Source organism: Melospiza georgiana, chromosome 21, assembly GCF_028018845.1.
Source record: "Melospiza georgiana isolate bMelGeo1 chromosome 21, bMelGeo1.pri, whole genome shotgun sequence".
Classification (NCBI taxonomy): Eukaryota; Metazoa; Chordata; class Aves; order Passeriformes; family Passerellidae; genus Melospiza; species Melospiza georgiana.
In genome coordinates this window covers 11,377,701-11,396,588 of record NC_080450.1, presented here as the reverse complement: position 1 = coordinate 11,396,588, position 18,888 = coordinate 11,377,701, and the positions used below count along the sequence as shown (strand labels likewise).

General features: G+C 62.4%; 2 protein-coding genes across 3 annotated transcripts; both read right to left on the bottom strand.

Annotated features, from left to right (window-relative positions):
- Window positions 1–196: 196 nt before the first annotated feature.
- On the bottom strand, window positions 197–11,418 carry LOC131092260 (bMERB domain-containing protein 1-like). Of its 2 annotated transcripts, none has more exons than XM_058038892.1 (6): window positions 11,116–11,264; window positions 6,079–6,199; window positions 3,608–3,681; window positions 1,466–1,580; window positions 1,264–1,337; window positions 197–480 (listed from the first exon to the last, which is right to left on the bottom strand). In XM_058038892.1, exons 1-6 carry the CDS (start codon window positions 11,189–11,191, stop codon window positions 362–364), a joined length of 579 nt encoding a protein of 192 aa, XP_057894875.1. In that variant the 5' UTR covers window positions 11,192–11,264; the 3' UTR covers window positions 197–361. The 2 variants fall into 2 exon arrangements, with proteins under 2 accessions (XP_057894875.1, XP_057894876.1); XM_058038893.1 differs by lacking the exon at window positions 11,116–11,264 and adding an exon at window positions 11,394–11,418 and having other exon boundaries at window positions 199–480.
- Window positions 11,419–16,090: 4,672 nt separating this feature from the next.
- MFSD6L (major facilitator superfamily domain containing 6 like) lies at window positions 16,091–18,151 on the bottom strand. The gene has a single exon (XM_058039099.1). The coding sequence runs from the start codon at window positions 18,149–18,151 to the stop codon at window positions 16,091–16,093; it is 2,061 nt and encodes a 686-aa protein (XP_057895082.1).
- Window positions 18,152–18,888: the final 737 nt, after the last annotated feature.

The window sequence follows — 18,888 nt, the reverse complement described above, 5'->3', positions numbered from 1 at the left end:
CAGCCCCAGGGCAGGATCAGCCCAAGGACAGGATCAGCTCCAGGACAGGATCAGCTCCAGGACAGGATCAGCCCCAGGACAGGATCAGCTCCAGGACAGGATCAGCCCCAAGACAGGATCAGCCCAAGGACAGGATCAGCCCCTGGGCAGGATCAGCCCAAGGACAGGATCAGCCCCAGGGCAGGATCAGCTCCAGGGCAGGATCAGCTCCAGGGCAGGATCAGCTCCAGGACAGGATCAGCCCCAGGCTGGGATCAGCCCCAGGGCAGGATCAGCTCCAAGGAAGCCCCTCCTGCCCGTCCCGTGTCCCCAGGACGTGCCCCTACCACGGCCGTGTCCTGTGCCAGGCGCTGGCAGTGCCCTACATGATGGAGCAGGTGAAGCCACAGCACCCCCTGAGCAGGGCCAGCCCTGTCTTGGTCACATAGGGAGCCGAGGTTTGCTGTCCCCTCGATGTCATCTTCTTCTCTGGGACAGGAGCTGCAGGAACAGGAACCCAGCTGTGCCTGGGGACAGGGACAGGGACAGCAGGGGCTGCTGCTCTGCCTGGGGACAGGACAGCCCAGGGCCACTGCTGTGCCTGGGGACAGAGACAGGGCACAGCCTGGGGCCACTGCTGTGCCTGGGGACAGGGACAGGGACAGCAGAGCACACTGCTGTGCTTGGGGACAGGGACAGGGCACAGCCTGGGGCCACTGCTGTGCCTGGGGACAGAGACAGGGCACAGCCTGGGGCCACTGCTGTGCCTGGGGACAGGGACAGGGCACAGCAGGAGCTGCTGCTCTGAGGCTGCTGCTGACCCCGAGGCAGGAGCTCCTGCACCTCCATGGCCCTGCCCTGGGGCTCTGGGTGTCCACTGGGGCTCTGGGTGTCCCCAGGGCTGGGAGTGCCTCCCACCACCCTGGGGAGGTGGCAGAGCACAGGGAAGGGGTGGCTGTCATCAGAAGAGTGGTGCCCATCTGCACCCACCCGAGGTGGGGCCGGTGTTCCAGGGGAGATGAAGGCTGGCAGCTCCAAGAAACCCCCCCAACCCCGTTCTCGGGGGCCATGTGGGAAACGCCAGGAGGGAAACCAGTCCCCAACATCTGCTCCAGTTCCAGGCGCTCCCACGCTGGGGCCTCAATCAGCAGCACCCCCCCGGCCCTTGCCCACCCTCCCCCAGGTGAGGCAGCCCCAGGCAGGGAAACCTTGGGGGCAGAGTGCCTGGGAAGGGGACAGACCCCAGGGAGGGTCAGTGCAGGCAGTGAACACATCAGCACTCACTCGCTCTCTGGAGGCAGCTTTTGGAGAGCTTGCTCTGCAGGAACTCGGCCATTTCCTTGTCCTCTTCCCTTTCCCTGCGGCAAAGCACTCGGTTACTGCTGGGAAAGGAGCAGCAGGGCCCCAGGAGCCCTGGGAAGGCAGGACCCAGCTCAGGGGATGGATTGCAGAGGCCCCAGCATGAGCAGCAGGTGACAACAGCTACCTGAGCCTTTCAAACTCCACATCATCCACCAGGAAATCCCGCGTCTCCACCAGCTTGTGGATCTGCTGCACCAGCTCCTCTTCCCTCTGCTTCTCCTCGTTGGATTTCTGGTTCTCTGCAGCACAGGGAGCACATTTCACATCCCATGGGGAGCACATTTCACACCCCACAGCGGCCATCCCACCCTCCAAGGCCAGTCCTGCTCTGCTCAGCTCCAAGCATGGGGGCAAAGCCAACCCAAGGGAGCAGCTGGATCCAGGCTTGGGCTGCTCAACGAGAGGAATCTCGTCCCAGCTGCCCTGGCTGGATGTGACAGCTCTCCTGGGGCTCTCCTGGGCTCTCCTGGGCCCTCCTGGGGCTCTCCCTGGGCTCTCCTGGGCCCTCCTGGGGCTCTCCTGGGGCTCTCCTGGGGCTCTCCTGGGCTCTCCTGGGGCTCTCCTGGGCTCTCCTGGGCTCTCCCGGGCTCTCCTGGGGCTCTCCCTGGGCTCTCCTGGGCTCTCCTGGGGCTCTCCTGGGCTCTCCTGGAGCTCTCCTGGGGCTCTCCTGGGGCTCTCCTGGGCTCTCCTGGGCTCTCCCACCGCCTGAATCCGTGCAGAGTCACCTGGGCGCTGTCTCTGAGCATCCCGCACTGCCGGCTGGGACAGGGCCACCCCCACGGCATCAGACCCAGGCACCGCTGTTTGGGGTTCATTGACACCGCTATTTGGGGTTCACTAACGCCGGTATTTGGGGTCACTAACACCGGCATTTGGGGTCACTAACACCGGTATTTGGGGTTCACTAACATCAGTATTGGGGTTCACTAACATCAGTATTGGGGTTCATTACCACCGGCTATTCGGGGTTCAATAATACCGGCTCTTTGGGGTCATTAACACCAGTATTTGGCGTTCATTAACACCGGTATTCAGGGTTCACTAACACCGGTATTTGGAGTTCATTACACCGGCAATTTGGGGTTCATTAACACCGGTATTTGGCGTTCATTAACGCCAGCTATTAGGGTTTATTAACACCGGTATTTGGAGTTCACTAACATCGGTATTCGGGGTTCATTAACACCGGCTATTGGCCGTTAATTAACAAACTGCAGTCTGAGGCAGAACCTGTCAGGGTTCTGTCTGTCCCCCCGGACAGACGCTGCCCCTTCCCGCTGCTGGCAGAGCCCATCACGGTGACATCTGAGTCACCAAAGGCGCAGTGGCCCTGGCCGGGCTCTGAGCAGCACTGACGTGTTCCTGCCTTTATCCAAAGCTCAGCTGCTGGGGCTGTCTCACCAGAACAGGCGTGTGCAGGCTTTTACCAGCACACACTGCTCTGAGTCAACTCATAAAGACAAAAAAAAGCAGAATTTCTGCTCTCAGCTGAGCCTGGGAGCACTGAAAAGGCAAGAAATGAAAGGCCAAAGCAGATGAAGGAAAGCCAGGCTCATTTCTCCAGCTGCAAAAAAAAACCCAATTTATCTCTGCTCTGAGCCGTGGTTTAGGGAAAGGCTCGGTTTAGGGAAAGGCTTGGTTTAGGGAAAGGCTTGGTTTATGGACTGGAAGGAGTTGGGATTAAAGCCCCCATGAGATGTGGAGCAAGGAGCTCCTGTTTTCCTGGCAGGATGCTCCCCTCCCCACTGAGCCCCCATCCACACATCGAGCCAGGTTTACTGGGGGGAGCAGCACCCCAATCTTGAGCAGCACCTGGGCTCTGCCTGTGTCCACTCTGTGGCTGCCAGGCCCAGCCAGCACCGTGGCACTGTGGCACCTGGCAGGGCCCCCCCGGCCTCTGGGGTGTGCTGGGCACGGCACAGAGGAGGTGCTGGGGACACAGCTGGGCACAGCTGGGCCCTGCCTGAGCCCAGCACCCCTGTAACACCTGCCCTGGGACTAGGAGTGCAAAACCCTGGGGAGAGCAGCATCCTCAGGGATCCCAGCCTTGTCAGGGATCCCATAACCCCAGGGATCCCAGCACCCTGGGGATCCCATCAGCCCATGGATCCCAGCACCCTGGGGATCCCAACACACTGGGGATTTCAGCACCCTCGGGAATCCCAGCACTGTCAGGGACCCCAGCACTGTCAGGGATCCCATCACCCCAGTGATTCCAGTACCCCAGGGATCCCAGCGCCCTCGAGGAGCACCCCCAGAGCCTCACCTGGCAGGTCCAGCAGTTTCTGGAGCTCTGTTTTCAGCCGGCTGATCTCCTGGCACAGCTGGATGTCGTCCATCCTGCAGGGACACAAACGGGACCTCAGAGGGGGAAAGCTGGGACAGGAGAGGCTCAAACCCCCCGAGCAGCACCCAGGCAGTGCCTGTGGTGGGATCCCAGATTTCCCTGCCCTCCCATGGGAAATGCAGCCCGCTTCACCCCAGATTTTTGTTGGGGCTCTGGTTGTTGGCAGACAGAAAGTTAAATATGCTAATGATAACAAAGCCTTATCAAAACCTGGCCCATCCACCAGGCAAGGGCTGCTGTGTTTCTCCTGGTCCCAGAAAATAATCCCCAAAGAGCAAATTCAAAAAGAATTGGAAGCTGCTGCCACAAAAAAAAAAAAAAAAAAAAAAAAAAAAAAAAAAAAAAAGATCTTTTTTATCCCACCTTCCTGCAGAATTAAATAAAGGTAGAAACATGAAATGTAACAGAGAGGGTGTGCAGAGCACCAGGGGGCCACAGGGACAGCAGAGATTGCTGGGGACACACTGATTGAAATGAAAATTACACTCAGATGAGAGCTGGATGGTTGTTGCATTTAAATGGAAATTAATTCTGGAGACACTGATACGGAGAATAAAAGATAATAAATTCTGGTTTCAATTAAAATCGGGAGGGGTTGCAGGGACAAGCAGCCAGGAGGCTCCTCTGGGGCTGGGATTGATTCCACCCCTACTGGTGACACCTGTGGCAGCCCCAGCCAGAGCCAGGCGTCCCAGGGAGCCTCAGAGAGCCTCGGGGAGCAGGGTGGAGCTGCAGCTCCCACAGAATCCCAGCCATGTCCTTCTGCCCTGTGAAGGAGCAGTGTTTGTGCCCCGTTGTTCCCAGAGCAGGGACACCCAGGAGCGCTGGCATGGCTCACCTGACATTGCCCACACGAGCAGACTCTGCTTATTATGGGGGTCCCTGCCCTGTTCAGCTGCTCACCCTGCTGGTTCTGCATCTCCCTGAGCCCTGCAGTCCATCCACCCACCCTGAGCATCACCTTCTGTCCCGCTGGGGACCAGAAAGCGCCTTGGAGCCCTTGCGTCCCACCCGTCTGAGGCTGCGCTGCAGAGCCCAGCTCCGGGCTCCCCCTCTCCAGCAGCAGCGCCCCAGGAACTCCTCAGCCTTCCCTGGCTCACCCTGGGCCCTGCAGAGCTGAGCCTGAGCTCACCCAGGTCACAGAGCCACCCCAGAGCTCCCACAGCTCCCCCAGAGCTACCCCAGATCTCCCACAGAGCTCCCACAGCTCCCACAGCTCCCCCACAGCTCCCACAGAGCTCCCACAGCTCCCACAGCTCCCCCAGGTCACAGAGCTCCCCGAGCTCCCAGAGCTCCCAGAGCTCCCACAGAGCTCCCACAGCTCCCCCAGAGCTCCCAGAGCTCCCCCAGAGCTCCCACAGCTCCCCCACAGCTCCCCCAGAGCTCCCACAGCTCCCACAGCGCTCCCCCAGCTGCCCCAGCTCCCCCAGAGCTCCCACAGCTCCCCCAGAGCTCCCACAGCTCCCACAGCTCCCACAGCTCCCCCAGAGCTCCCAGAGCTCCCCCACCTCCCACAGCTCCCACAGCTCCCACAGCTCCCCCAGGTCCCAGGCAGGCACTCCTGGCCTGTCCCAGCCCCACGGGATCCCTGTGGCAGCCGAGCCCACCAGGAGGTTTCTGTAGCAGATTTCCCTTTGCTTTCCAAGGGAGAAACCAAACCAAGGGTAAGGAAACACCAGAGCTGGAGCTCTGACAGCGCCTGAGAGCATCAGGGGCTGTTGCCATGGAAAGGCTTTGGGAGCTGCACTTCTGATGTTTCCACAGCTCCTTTTCAAACTCGAGTTCGGGGGCAGCTGTGCCCCAAAGAGGCTCCAAATCTGAGCCTGAAAGCAGCTCAAAGCTTCCACTGCCCAGATTGACCTGACTCTCACATGGAGCGCTGAGGGACAGACACACAGCACACAGAGGGACAGACACACAGCACACAGAGGGACAGACACACAGCACAGAGGGACAGACACACAGCACAGAGGGACAGACACACAGCACACACAGGGACAGACACAGGTAGCACAAAGGGACAGACACACAGCACACACAGGGACAGACACACAGCACACACAGGACAGACACACAGCACACACAGGGACAGACACACAGCACACACAGGACAGACACACAGCACACACATGGACAGACACACAGCACACACAGGGACAGACACACAGCACACACAGGGACAGACACACAGCACACACATGGACAGACATACAGCACACACAGGACAGACACACAGCACACACAGGGACAGACACAGGTAGCACAAAGGGACAGACACACAGCACACACAGGGACAGACACACAGCACACACAGGGACAGACACACAGCACAGAGGGACAGACACACAGCACACAGGACAGACACACAGCACAGAAGGACAAACACTCACATGTAGCGCAGCTCCGACTCCCGGCGCACCAGGATCTCCCGGATCCGCTCGATCCTGAAGAGCTCCCCCTCGATGTCATCCACGGTGGTGGTGGAGTCGGCCATGGACACGATCTCGTCCTCTGGACAAGGAGCAGGAACAGGAGCAGCCTGAGGCAGCGGGAGAGCAGCGGGGCCCGGGGCAGCCTCGGGAGCAGCAGCAGCAGCAGTTCCCTGCTCCCGGCCCGTGCCAGGCTCCGTGCTGGGACGGAGCCTCACATTCCCTGGGGTCCCCCTCTCCCCGAGCAGCAGCAGCCCAAGGGAGCTGCAGCCTGCTGGATGGGAGGGCAGGAACGTCCCTTTCCTTTTGCAGAGGCACAGAAACCTGCAGCACATCCAGCACGGAGAGCTGAGCCTGCCCTGCACCCTCCTGCTGGCCAGGAGCAAACCCGGGCACACAAAGCTCAGAGCTGGGAGCCACGGGGTGAATTCCTGCTGCTGCTCCTCCTCATCACAGGCTGGCTGGACACCCCCATCCCTCCCAGCCACTGGGGCGAGCCCCCGTTCAGCTCCCCCACCCTCTGCAGGGCTGAGCTCACATCCAGCCCCCACCTGGGGAAACTGAGGCAGGGAAGGGCGGGGTCACCGGCTCAGGGTGAGGCAGGAGCTTCACAGCAAAACGTGGGATAAAGGGGCTGTGATTTGTGTTTGAGAGGATGCACAGGGTGAAAGCGCATCCACCTCTGGCCGTGGCTCTGAGCAGCAGCTCTGCCTCCCCTGCGGTGACTCACACACAAATCCCACCCGCTGCTCCTGCCTGGCCCATGGGTTCCTCTGCATGCTGTGGGGATCCCACAGGGACTCCCAGCCGGGTTTGGGAACAGCTGAGGATTTGGGAACAGCTGAGGATTTGGGAATAGTTGAGGATTTGGGAATAGCTGAGGATTTGGGAACAGCTGAGGATTTGGGAATAGCTGAGGATTTGCTGCAGGCCAGCTCCCAGCCTGGGCTGCCTCAGACACGACTCTGAGCCTGTCACCAGTGCCAGCAGCAGCACCTTTGTCACATCCCAGCCAGCCCCACATTCCCGGGGGTGCCGGGGACAGGGGCAGAGCCAGGCTGGGGGACAACATTCCAAACAACATTCCAAAAACTCCTGCAGGGCTGGGTCTGCTTCCTCTGACCCTTACAGAACACAGCTCCCCTCTGAGGCTTTGCCTTCCTGCAGCCCTGGGACTTTCCCTGTGCAGGAAGAGGGGAAAGCACAGAAATCCAGCTGTTCTCAGGAAGAGGGGAAAGCACAGAAATCCAGCTGTTCCAGGAAGAGGGGAAAGCACAGAAATCCAGCTGCTCCAGGAAGAGGGGAAAGCACAGAAGGTGCAGCTGCTCCAGGAGCAGGATTGCCCAGGCAGGGATGCTGGGAGATGCCAGGCTGTGTGGTCTGGGCATCCCAACCCTGAGGGTTACAGGGCAGGAAGAATCAAACTCCAAGGCACAGGAGCAAACTCTCTGCACTCTCTGTCCTCTCCCCATCACGAAACACTGCTCAGGAAATCATTCCCAGAGTGGGACACATTTCCAAAACTTCCAGCAGGGAAGGTTTATTGTGGAAATCCGATGGTTTGGATCCATGTGTGTGGTTTGGGGAAGACTTTTCTGCTGTTTCTGACTTGGAAACCCATGAGGGTTCTTAGAGGTTGTGTCCCTGCCCCTAGGCAGGAAGGGAAGGCTGAGGCTGATGCCAGGGCAGGAAGGGCAGGCTGAGGCTGATGCCAGGGCGTGACTCTTCCCTTGGTCCCTGTTGGGGCTCAGGGTGAGGCTGGATGAGCCCCCAGCAGCTCCTGTTGGGGCTCAGGGCAGGGTGGGGCTGGATGAGCAGCTCCTGTTGGGGCTCAGGGTGAGGCTGGATGAGCCCCCAGCAGCTCCTGCCCAGCTCTGCTCTCCCTTTCCCCCCCTCCTGACGGTTGCCAAGGGACCGGCCTGTGCCTGCTACAGCATCACCGTGCGGTTGCTAAGGGACCAGAGTGCGGTTGCTAGGGGACCGGGATGCTGAGGTCCTTCATCCCGAGCACTCTGGGGCTCTGCTCCCCCGCAGCTCCTCTGGCCTGGGATGTTTTGCTGCAGCTGCACCCAGCTGAGCAGCTGGGGACGGCCCCAGGGGCCCGCTGCAGACGCTGCCAGATGTGCAGGGACCAGCACAGCTGGAGGGGCAGGTGGCACAGCTGGCACCAAAAGCTGTGCTGCTGTGTCCCCTCTGTGTCAATAAACACAGAGATACACAAACCCGGGGTTCCTGCAGCCTCTGTGCCCAGGGACACGCCAGGGGCACCCCAGGGACCCCCCAACCTGCCCGGGGACACTCTGGGGACAGCTCAGCTTGCCTGGGGCACAGGGCGGGGCTGGGGACAGGGACGGGCCCTCCTGGCCTGGGAATGACCCGGGAGGTTCTGATCCCTGCTGGAACCATCACTGCGCTGAGGTTCCCAGCAGGAATTTCCCGGGGGCAGCGCCAGGGCTGGAGCAGCTCCAGAATCCCAGAATGGCATCGGCACAGCCATGCCAGCTGCGAGAGGGGAATCCTCGGCAGGGCGGGCAAGGGGAGGAGGCAGCGCTGGGACAGGAGGAGGTGACAGGGATGGGACGGGAGGAGGTGGCAGGGATGGGACTGAAGGAGGTGACAGGGATGGGACAGGAGGAGGTGACAGGGATGGGACAGGAGGAGGTGACAGGGATGGGACGGGAGGAGGTGACAGGGATGGGACTGAAGGAGGTGACAGGGATGGGACGGGAGGAGGTGACAGGGATGGGACTGAAGGAGGTGACAGGGATGGGACGGGAGGAGGTGACAATGCTGGGATGGGAGAAGGAGGCAGGGCTGAGCTGCTTTCCCCCACCTGCAGCCGGAGGCTGGGGTGTAATTCCAGCCCCTGGGCAGAGCCCACAAGGGCAGGAAAGCTCCTGACTGGGCTCTGGGTTTGTTCTGGCACCACCGGGCGTGGCTGGCACCGCCCTGCCCTCCCACGCTGCTCCCAAGTCACCTTTACGCTGGACACTGAACAGGTCAGAGTGTGCTGTGACATGGGGACGGTGGGAAGGTCACAGCACAGCCCAGCCAAGGCTGCAGGGCTCAGCTGGAGGGGGCCAGCCCTTGGCTGAGCCTTCAGGAGCTGTGGTCAGTCCTGGCACCCTGCAGCCCTCAGGAATTCCAAGGAACTGCTCCCCAAGCAGGCGGTGCTGGACAAGAAGCTCTGACAGGACCTTTGTGTGCCTGGAGCTGCTGAATTCGGGGCAGAAGCAGAGGGAGGGCAGTGCCAGGAGAGAACTGCTGGAAAATTAACCCACAAACCCTGGGATGGAGAAGGGGACACCCATGGCAGGGTGGTCACTAAAGCTGGGAGCAAGCCCACAATCCAGATCTCCCTCTGGGGACAGACAGGATGGCCCCAGGTGTGGCCACATTGCCCAGGGGTCCCTGTGCTCCCACAGCTCTCCCAGAGCAGCACAGCCACACAGAAAACCTTACACAAACCCTAAACACAGAAACCCCAGTGCCAGAGCCAAAGGGATCCTGCCTGGCACCACTTCAGGCTGGCAAAGCAAGGACAGAAATTTGGAGATGCTCTGATCATCCCAGGCAGCCCAGGGAGGGGCCTCAGCTAACGAGGAGAGTAACAGCCAGAGACTTCCATCGCAGATGGTTCGGGGACAGCATTCGGGCGGGCAGCAGCCAGCTGGGATGAGTCACAGCAGCCAACAGCGCGGGGCGAGCTTTGGGCAATTCTCTTCAGGATCAGAGTTGGGAAATTGTCAGCCCCTGTGGAGGGTCAGAGCCCTTCATGGGGGCACCATCCCGAGAAGCCTCAGCTCAGCCTTGTGTTCCCTCTGCTCCTGCCAGCAGCGGGGACAGGACACTCAGCCTGACTCCAGCAGGACGAGAGGCTCCAAGGGCTCGGTGCTGCACAGGCTCAGTCTGAGCTGTCCTGGTGGGGAGCAGGCAGCAGAGCAGCACCCGAGTAGCAGACAGGGATTGCTGCTCTTGCCCGTCCCAAGGTTCTCACCCACTCCAAGGTCCCCAGGAGCTGGGAGCTCACAGAACTGCTCTGAATCAGCAGAATCACGGCCACCATAGCCCTGCTCACAGGCACCCGTGGGGAGTGTCCTGCCCATCCCCAGCAGCCTGAGTGCAGTCCCTGGCCCACCCCTATGTCACCCAGCTGCTGGAGCAGAGCACGGGCTGCTGAAGCCCTCAGAGCCCCACGGGAGGTGCAGGGGAGGACACACACTGCCAGGAAAGGCACAAAGGCAAAGGACCCAAATATTCCACAGCTCTCCCAGGAGCTGAACAGCTTCACGGGCACCTCAGAGCCCCCAGGCAGTGCCAGCAGGATGCTGGAGCTGGTGATCCCTCCTGCCCTGCCCCTCCAGCTGTCTGTCCGAGCCCGCCGGGCGCAGGGGGCTGAGGGGGAGCAGACAGGGGCAGGGAAGGGGAGGGCTCGGAGGGGCGGTGGAGCAGAGGGATCGCAGGCGCCTCCCTCGGCCCAGCCCAGCGCTGCGACCCTTCCTGCAGCCCAAGGTCGAGGGCTCTGCTCCAGGCGATTCCCCCGCTTGGCGTCCCCGCTCTCCTCACCTCGGTCCTGCTGCAGGGACCGGTCTGAGAGGGGCAAAGGCGGTGAAGGACAGGGCGAGCCCTCCCGTGCCCAGGGCCGCGCACGCAGCGAGATGTGACCGTGCTGCCCCGGTGTGTCCCTGCAGACACCCCCTGCACCCACCCTTCCTTCCCTGCAGCCCCCCTTCCTCCCGTCCTTACTGTCCCCCAGGCACTCCATCCATCCATCCATCCATCCATCCATCCATCCATCCATCCATCCATCCATCCATCCATCCATCCATCCCCGCTCCCGATGGCCGCTCGGGGACCCGGGCGGGCTCCGTTCGCTGGATGAAGCCGCCGGTTCCCCGCCAGCTCCCGGGGCTCGGCTGCCCGGATTGTCCCGGGCCCGGCCCGGGGGAAGTTGGGCTTGGGCGGTGCCGGTGCCGGTACCGGCGCCGCGGCGCTCACCTGGCCCCGCGCCGGCGGGCGGCCAGCGGGTGGATTCCATGGAGCCGTAGCGGGGAGAAGCGCGGCTGCCCTCCATCCGCAGCCAGCGCCCGTGCTCCACCGGGCCGGGGGCTCCCGCTGCTTGCACCGCTCCCTCCGCGCTGCTCCCGCCGCTCCCCCTGCTCTGCTCCCTCCGCTCCGCTCCCGCCGCTCCCCCTGCTCTGCTCCCTCCGCTCCGCTCCCGCCGCTCCCGCTGCTCCCGCCGCTCCGCTCCGCTCCGCCGGGGCGGGGGCTCTCACCGATCCCACTGCACCGACCCACGGCTCCGCTCCGCCGGGGCGGGGGCTCCCGCCGCTCCCTCCGCTCCGCTCCCGCCGCTCCCCCCGCTCTGCTCTCTCCGCTCCGCCGGGGCGGGGGCTCCCGCCGCTCCCGCCGCTCCCTCCGCTCCGAGCCCCCCGCCTGCAGCCCCCTACCCCCGCAGCTTCACCCGGCCCCTTTCAGCCCCAAAAGCGCAGCATCGGCACCGACCGAGCGGGGCCCGGGCAGTGAGGGCGCCCAGGCTCCGTGGGGCACGGGGGTGGGACACGGGGTGCCGGGGGTGAGGCTCAGCGCCCAACAACCCCCTAAAACCCACTGAGCCAGGGCAGCCGTGGTTCCTGCTAGAAGCAACTTTTGCCCATGGGAAAACCCAAGAGCAAGAGTTTGAGCCAAGCCCCAAGGGCTGGAGTGCAGCAGGACCTGGGGCTCCCTCCTGTCTCGGCCAGGACAGCAATGCCCGGGGGCACTGCCCTAGGCTGGGCACAGCAAACGGCCAGGACGGGCTGGGTGTGGGGGCAAACCCTGCTCTGACAGGGTTTGTGCCCCCAGAGCACCTGGCTGAGGAGTCACGGCTCTGCAGGGACACACCTCAGCACCCCCTCCCAAAACACAGCGAGGGGACACACCTCAACACCCCTCCTAAAACACACTGAGGGGACACACCTCAGCACCCCCTCCCAAAACACAGCGAGGGGACACACCTCAGCATCCCTCCCCAAAACACAGCGAGGGGACACACCTCAGCACCCCCTCCCAAAACACACCGAGGGGACACACCTCAGCATCCCCCCCAAAACACACTGAGGGGACACAGCTCAACATCCCTCCCAAAACACAGCAAGGGGACACACCTCAGCACCCCTCCCCAAAACACAGCAAGGGGACACACCTCAGCATCCCTCCCAAAACACACTGAGGGGACACACCTCAACATCCCTCCCAAAACACACTGAGGGGACACACCTCAGCATCCCTCCCAAAACACAGCGACGGGACACACCTCAGCATCCCTCCCAAATCACACTGAGGGGACACACCTCAGCACCCCTTTCCCCAAAACACACTGAGGGGACACACCTCAGCATCCCTCCCAAATCACACTGAGGGGACACACCTCAGCACCCCCTCCCAAAACACAGCGAGGGGACACACAGAGTCCTCTGCTGGGACAGCTCTCGGCCAGGACGTGCCTGAGGGTGACACTGATGTCCCCACGCACAGCTCCAAGGGCTCAGGGACACCCCAGCTCGGTGAGGTGGCTCTGGGACACTTTGGGAAGTGCCCCTGGCTGGAGAGCAGGGACACGGTGACACTGGGGGGGTCTGGGGGATCCAATCCCACCCAGAACCAGCCCGTGGGCTCTGGTCACAACAGCCTCAGCTCCAGCCAGTGCAACACAACCCTGAGCAAAATCCTGGAATTCCCACCTCCAACAGCCAAAGAGGAGCTCCTGGCTCTTGATCCAGAACACATGCCAGAGATGGTGCTTCATTCTTTGAGGATAACTGTGGAATATAAACACAACAAGGCAAAAATTAAGAGTCTCTGTCTAAAAACAGGTGAAAAGGATATGGGAGCTGTTCCTCTGGGATGGAAATGCAGCAGCAGCACCTCTGGAAATGCAGAAGCACTCTCCCAGGAGCAGCACAAAGCCAGGGGGCCGTGGGGGTGGGCTGGGAGCTGGAAGGGTGACCCTTGTCAAACGGGGAGCTCCAGCATTCCAGGGATGCCCTGGGGCTGTAAGGAACTGCCGGCTCCCAGCCGCGGGGAGAGACACGGCTGCCCGGGCTGGTTTGGGCCTGCAGGGGCTGCTTTGGGGGTTCGGGTGTGCAGGGACTGCTTTGGGGGTTCGGGGGTGCAGGGGCTGCTTTGGGGGTTCGGGGGTTTGGCTCTGCAGGGGCTGGTTTGGTGTTGGCTGTGCAGGGAAGAACAGCCGTGAAGCTGCTGCCTCTCAGCCGATGAAGGGATCAGCGCCCCCAGCCCTGGAGCCAGCGGGGCTGCAGTGACTCACCTTGTTTTGGTCGCTCGGAAGCGCAGAGAAAATGAACCTGTAAATATTTTAATCAGTTCTTCAGGCAAGCGCTCTCCAGGATGACTTTCACTGCGAGCAGCCAGAGCTGCTGGGGGCTGAACCGGAGTTGAATGCATTTTATACACTCAATTTATCGGGAGTGAATCAGGCAGCCCAGAGCCACCCAGAGCCGGGATACAATTCACCACTGGAGCTGCTGGATTGGATGGAATCCTCGGGGCAGGGGGGAGTGCAAATCAGGCACAGGAGCAGCTGGGCTTCCTCCTCAGCCCAGCTCCTGGAACTCTGAGGCTGAGGAGTTTCAATGGGACCTTCCCTGCTCCTCCTCGCGCTGTGAAGGAAGGTGTGCTCGTGCTGTGGACGGGCAGGATTTAAGGGAATGCCCAAAGTCAGTGCGATAATCTTGCACAATGAGGGATTTTTTAAAGATTATCAATCCATTAAACACATTCGGTGCAGATTCAGGGGAGTCACCCCTCTGCACAGATGAACAGGCTCCTGTCACTGCAAGGCTTCTCCCCGTGAATCTGGAATCCAGCAGCCGCTGCTGTGCTGAGAATGATGACAAGGGCACGGCTCACCCAGGTAATCGCTTCTAACGAGGGCAGCTGAAGCAGCAGCTGCATTTCAAAGCGTTCCAGCTCTTTCTGTGCCGCTCACAAAGGCTCGGGATGCGCTGCGTGCAGGGATGAGCCTGACTGCAGGCAGATCCCCCATTAACACGCTTTGTTCCTCGGGTATTACACGACAATAGGACCGGGAGAAATTCTTGACATCAAAATTGCTCCGCTCGTGTTTGAATTCCCGGGAGATGATAACATCTTAATAAAAAGTTCCAGCTATTCTCGGCACGGGGACATCTCTATCTATGGAGCCACTCCAGCGCAGCATTTTGCTGGCGCACAGGATCGCTGCCAGGAGAGCGGGAGCTAATTACCCTGAAAACATCTGATGCACACATAATGCGGGATCGATGCCTACAGAGGGAGGAATTATCGCCCGGAGCCCTTTCCTTGTCTCCAGCGCTTCCTGCCGAGCCCACAGCGCGGCACGGTGACACACTGCCAGGCCATATTTGCATATGCCACAATAAATGTGCATCTCCATAAATATTCTGCTTTCTGCAGCTGCCTGTCTCGGGGTCTGTGAGCCACTCATGCAGATGTTACTGAAATCCATCCCTGTGCACAGGAATGATGCGATTTCCTGACCGAGGAATACCTGATAACTGACAGCAACCTTTGCTGTGCCTTAAGGGACTCCAAGGCTCATTTAAGGGGTTCATTTAAACCCCATTTAAGATCTTCTGATGACACCAGACCGCCGATTTTCCATTGAGAAGCAGAACTTACCTCCTGGAGAGGGGCTGGAATCTGTGCCTTGGAGGTGAAGGCAGGTGAGGGGGCTTAACCCAGGAACAGGTAAAGAGGAGGGCTGGGAACCAGTGACTTCCAGCTGGGAACAGCCTGGGATAGCTCAGTGTGTAGGAGATCCTCTGGCACGGAGCGAGCGCCGCTCTCTGTGCGCACCCGTGCCCAGGTGTCGCTTTGTTAGTGAGGGTTAATAAAGCACAGAATTTCCCCTTCTCTTTCTGCGGTTGTGCTGTCCCTGCCTGGCTGTTTCAGCAGCCGCAGGAGCCCTGCTCAGGATGCAGCTGAGCGAGGGCAGGTGTCCCATCCCAGCCCCGGAAATCCCAGCCCGGGAGCCCAGGCCCCTTCCTGCCACCTGGAACGCCGGGCACACCTTAAATCAGCACCGGGAAGTGCCCAGGAGGGCCGGGCCAGCCGGGCACACCTTAAATCAGCACCGGGAAGTGCCCAGGAGGGCCAGTCCAGCCGGGCACACCTTAAATCAGCACCGGGACGTGCCCAGGAGGGCCAGTCCAGCCGGGCACACCTTAACTCAGCACCGGGAAGTGCCCAGGAGGGCCGGGCCAGCCGGGCACTCCTTAAATCAGCACCGGGACGTGCCCAGGAGGGCCAGTCCAGCCGGGCACACCTTAAATCAGCACCGGGACGTGCCCAGGAGGGCCGGGCCAGCCGGGCACACCTTAAATCAGCACCGGGAAGTGCCCAGGAGGGCCGGGCCAGCCGCGGGCTCTGAGCACACTGGAGGGCTCTCCCAGCAGATTCCCAGCAGGAATACCACCAAAATAACAAAGCACGACACGGCTGGCAGTCTGTGGATAAACCTCCTCTTACAAATGAACCGGGTTTTTATTCACATCCCTTATAAAGTGGAGAGAGTTCACCGCCACCCCCGAAGGGTTCTGGCGCTGTCAGCCGGTAGTTTCCATTTGGTGGTGTCACAGCCCAGGTCACAACTGTCACTCAGCCTCAGCAGCAGCTCTGGCAGCCACAATCCAAGCTTGGTTTGTGACTGAAAACTCAGCTACATTCATTTAGCCAATGTACACCTGAAATACCCGTTTGGGATTTTGGAAGCAAAATCATCAAGTTAAAAAGGAAAAATTACAAACAATGTAGAATGCTATAAAGTAAGAAAATAAGATTTATAAGAGTTTTTAACAGTAAAAATCTCTCCTGTCAGATATAGCAGTATATATTCAGCAGTTTAGAATTGATGGTGATTTGTGGACATTATCATTGCCAGGTTCCCACTCCACCCCACAGATTTAGGTACAGACTAGTTGATCCCATGCTGCTGTATCCAATTCCTGTTAAAGCTCTCATCCTTCATCGCCTTTACCAGCCAGTCCTTCTCGCTCTCCTCCTCGGAGTCACTCATTTCACTGGAATCCGCAGCCAGCAGCCGGGAATAATTAATTTTCCTCTGCCGGGGCAGTCTGGATCGGACAATTAGGGAGAAGAGGGTCCAGATCCCGAGCCCCAGGCAGCTGGCCCGGAGCAGCACGGGCAGCCCGAGGAGCTGCACCACAAACCCTGCCCCGAGGCTGCCCAGGCCGGCCCCAGCCGTGCCCAGCGCCCGCAGCAGGGCGAGCAGGGCACGCTCGGTGCCCGGCGTGGCCACGTCCCGCACCGTCCCCCGCGTGTGCCACCGCAGGGCCCCGCTGCCGAGGCCGGACAGGGTCTGCAGGGGCAGCGCTGCCCAAGGCACCCGGAGCAGGGAATAGCTCAGGAGCTGCGCTGCCAGCGCGCCCAGGCCCAGCGCCTCTGCCCCGCCGCCCGGCAGTGCCCGCAGCAGCCGCGGCCCCAGCGGGTGAAGCGCCAGCTCCGCCAGCGGCCCCAGCGCCACCCAGAGCCCCACGAGCAGCTCGCTGCCGCCCTGGTCCTGCAGCTGCCACGGCAGGAAGCTGTGGCTGGCAGAGCTGGCGGCGCCCACGAGGAACAGGGTGCCCGCAAAGAGCAGCGCCCGGCCGTGCCCGCGCAGCAGGGACAGCGCCTTGGGCAGCCCGGGAGCGCGGGGGCTCCGCCTGGGAATGGAGCTGGGAAAGGAGACGCTGACCGTCAGGGAGAGCACGGCGAGCACGGCGTAGGCGTAGAAGTGCACGGCCAGGCGGGGGATGGAGCCGCCGAGGGAGCAGGGCAGCCGATCCACCAGCACGGACACGCCACACGCCCCGGCGGCTGCGCCCACACAGCCCCACGGCCACAGCCCCCCGTGCCTGTCCGTGGCGTCCACAAAGTCCAGGTACTCGTACACACTCTCATCCACGGCCCATTCCAGGGACGTGGCCAGCAGCTCCCAAAGCACCACGGCGCCCAGGACCATGAGAAAAACCCGGTACTGTCTGTCTTGGGAGATGCTCTGCACTGCCTCCAAGCTGGCATCTCCAGAGTCTGAAAGGTTTTCAGGCACGTGGGTATCTCCAACGGCGGGAGGAGCTGTTTTAAACAAAGCTGGCTCATTACCCTCAGTGGCATTTAGGCTTTCCTCAGCATTATCAGCAGGATCGGTAGCAGCAGAACCCGGCGTTTCCTCCGGGAGCCCCGGAGAGGGAGGGCTGTAGGACGCCGGCCCTCCTGGTTCCGGTGTCTGCTGATCGATGCCTTTCACCGTCCGGCCAGAGCGACCATCCGAGGAGCCTGTTCCCTTTGGATCACCGTCCCCAGTCCCTCTGCCGCGTTCCTGAAGCGCACCTGCTGTGCCCAACAGCCCCCGGGAGGCTGGACTGCCCAGAGCGGGGTCCCTGCTCGCTGCCACCACGTCAGCAGCCCTCGTCCCGGCTCGCCCTGGCACAGCTCCGGTGTGCGGCACAGCGCTCGGGTTCGGCGCTCTGTCACTGCTCCTGCCGGGGCTGGGCACGGGGCTGGGCACTGCGGTGGGCACCGGGCTAGGCACCGGGCTGGGCACTGCGGTGGGCACGGGGCTGGGCACTGCGGTGGGCACCGGGCTGGGCACCGGGCTGGGCAGAGCGGAGGGGAGCACGGAGGGCAGCGGGGCGGGCAGGGAGCCGGGCGGGCCGAGCTGCGGGCTGCAGCCCGTGTGCGCCGCGTCCCCCGCGGGCGGGATGAGGGTGAGCGCCAGGCTGGCCCCGGCCGAGCCCAGCGCCGTGCCCAGCAGCAGCAGGAGCCGCCCGGCGCGGCCCCGCGGGCAGCACAGCGGCACGGCCAGCGCCGCCAGCAGCCGGGTCCCGGCCGCGGCCCCCACCAGCGGCGCGGGCAGCCCGAGCAGCCGCAGGTAGAGCGGCAGGAAGGGCTCGGCGCAGCCCCGGCCCGCGCCCTGCAGCCCCCGGAACAGCGCGGCCAGCGCCAGCGCCCGGCCCACGTCCCAGCGCTCGCTCATGGCCCGCTCCGCGTGGCCTCACCCGCCGCCAGCGCCGCCGCTCCCCGCCGGGCCCGGTCCGGGCAGGGCGGAGCCGCCGCACCTGCGGCACCGGGGCGGCACCGGCCCGGCAGCCCCTGCCCCGCCACGGCACCGGCGGGGGGCAGCGCCGTCTGCGGGCCGGGCCGGGACCGGAACGGGAACGGCCCGGGACCAGCACGGGAATGGTCTGGAACCGACACCCGAATGGCCCAGCACCGGTACAGGAGCGGCCCAGGACTGATACGGGAACAGCCCGGTACTGACACAGGGATGGCCCGGTACAAGCACGGGAATGGCCCGGGACCGGCACAGGGATGGCCCGGTACCAGCACGGGGATGTCCCGGTACCGGCACGGGGATGTCCCGGTACCGGCACGCGGATGGCCCGGTACCGGCACGGGAATGGCCCAGGACCGGCACGGGGATGGCACGGGAATGGCCCAGGACCAGCACGGGGATGTCCTGGTACCGGCACGGGAATGGCCCGGTACCGGCACGGGAATGGCCCGGGACCGGCACGCGGATGGCCCGGTACTGGCATGGGAATGGCCCGGTACCGGCACGGGGATGGCCCGGTACCGACACGGGGATGGCCCGGTACCGGCACGGGGATGTCCCGGTACTGGCACGGGGATGTCCCGGGACCGGCACAGGGATGGCCCGGTACCGGCACGGGGATGGCCCGGTACCGACACGGGGATGTCCCGGTACCGGCA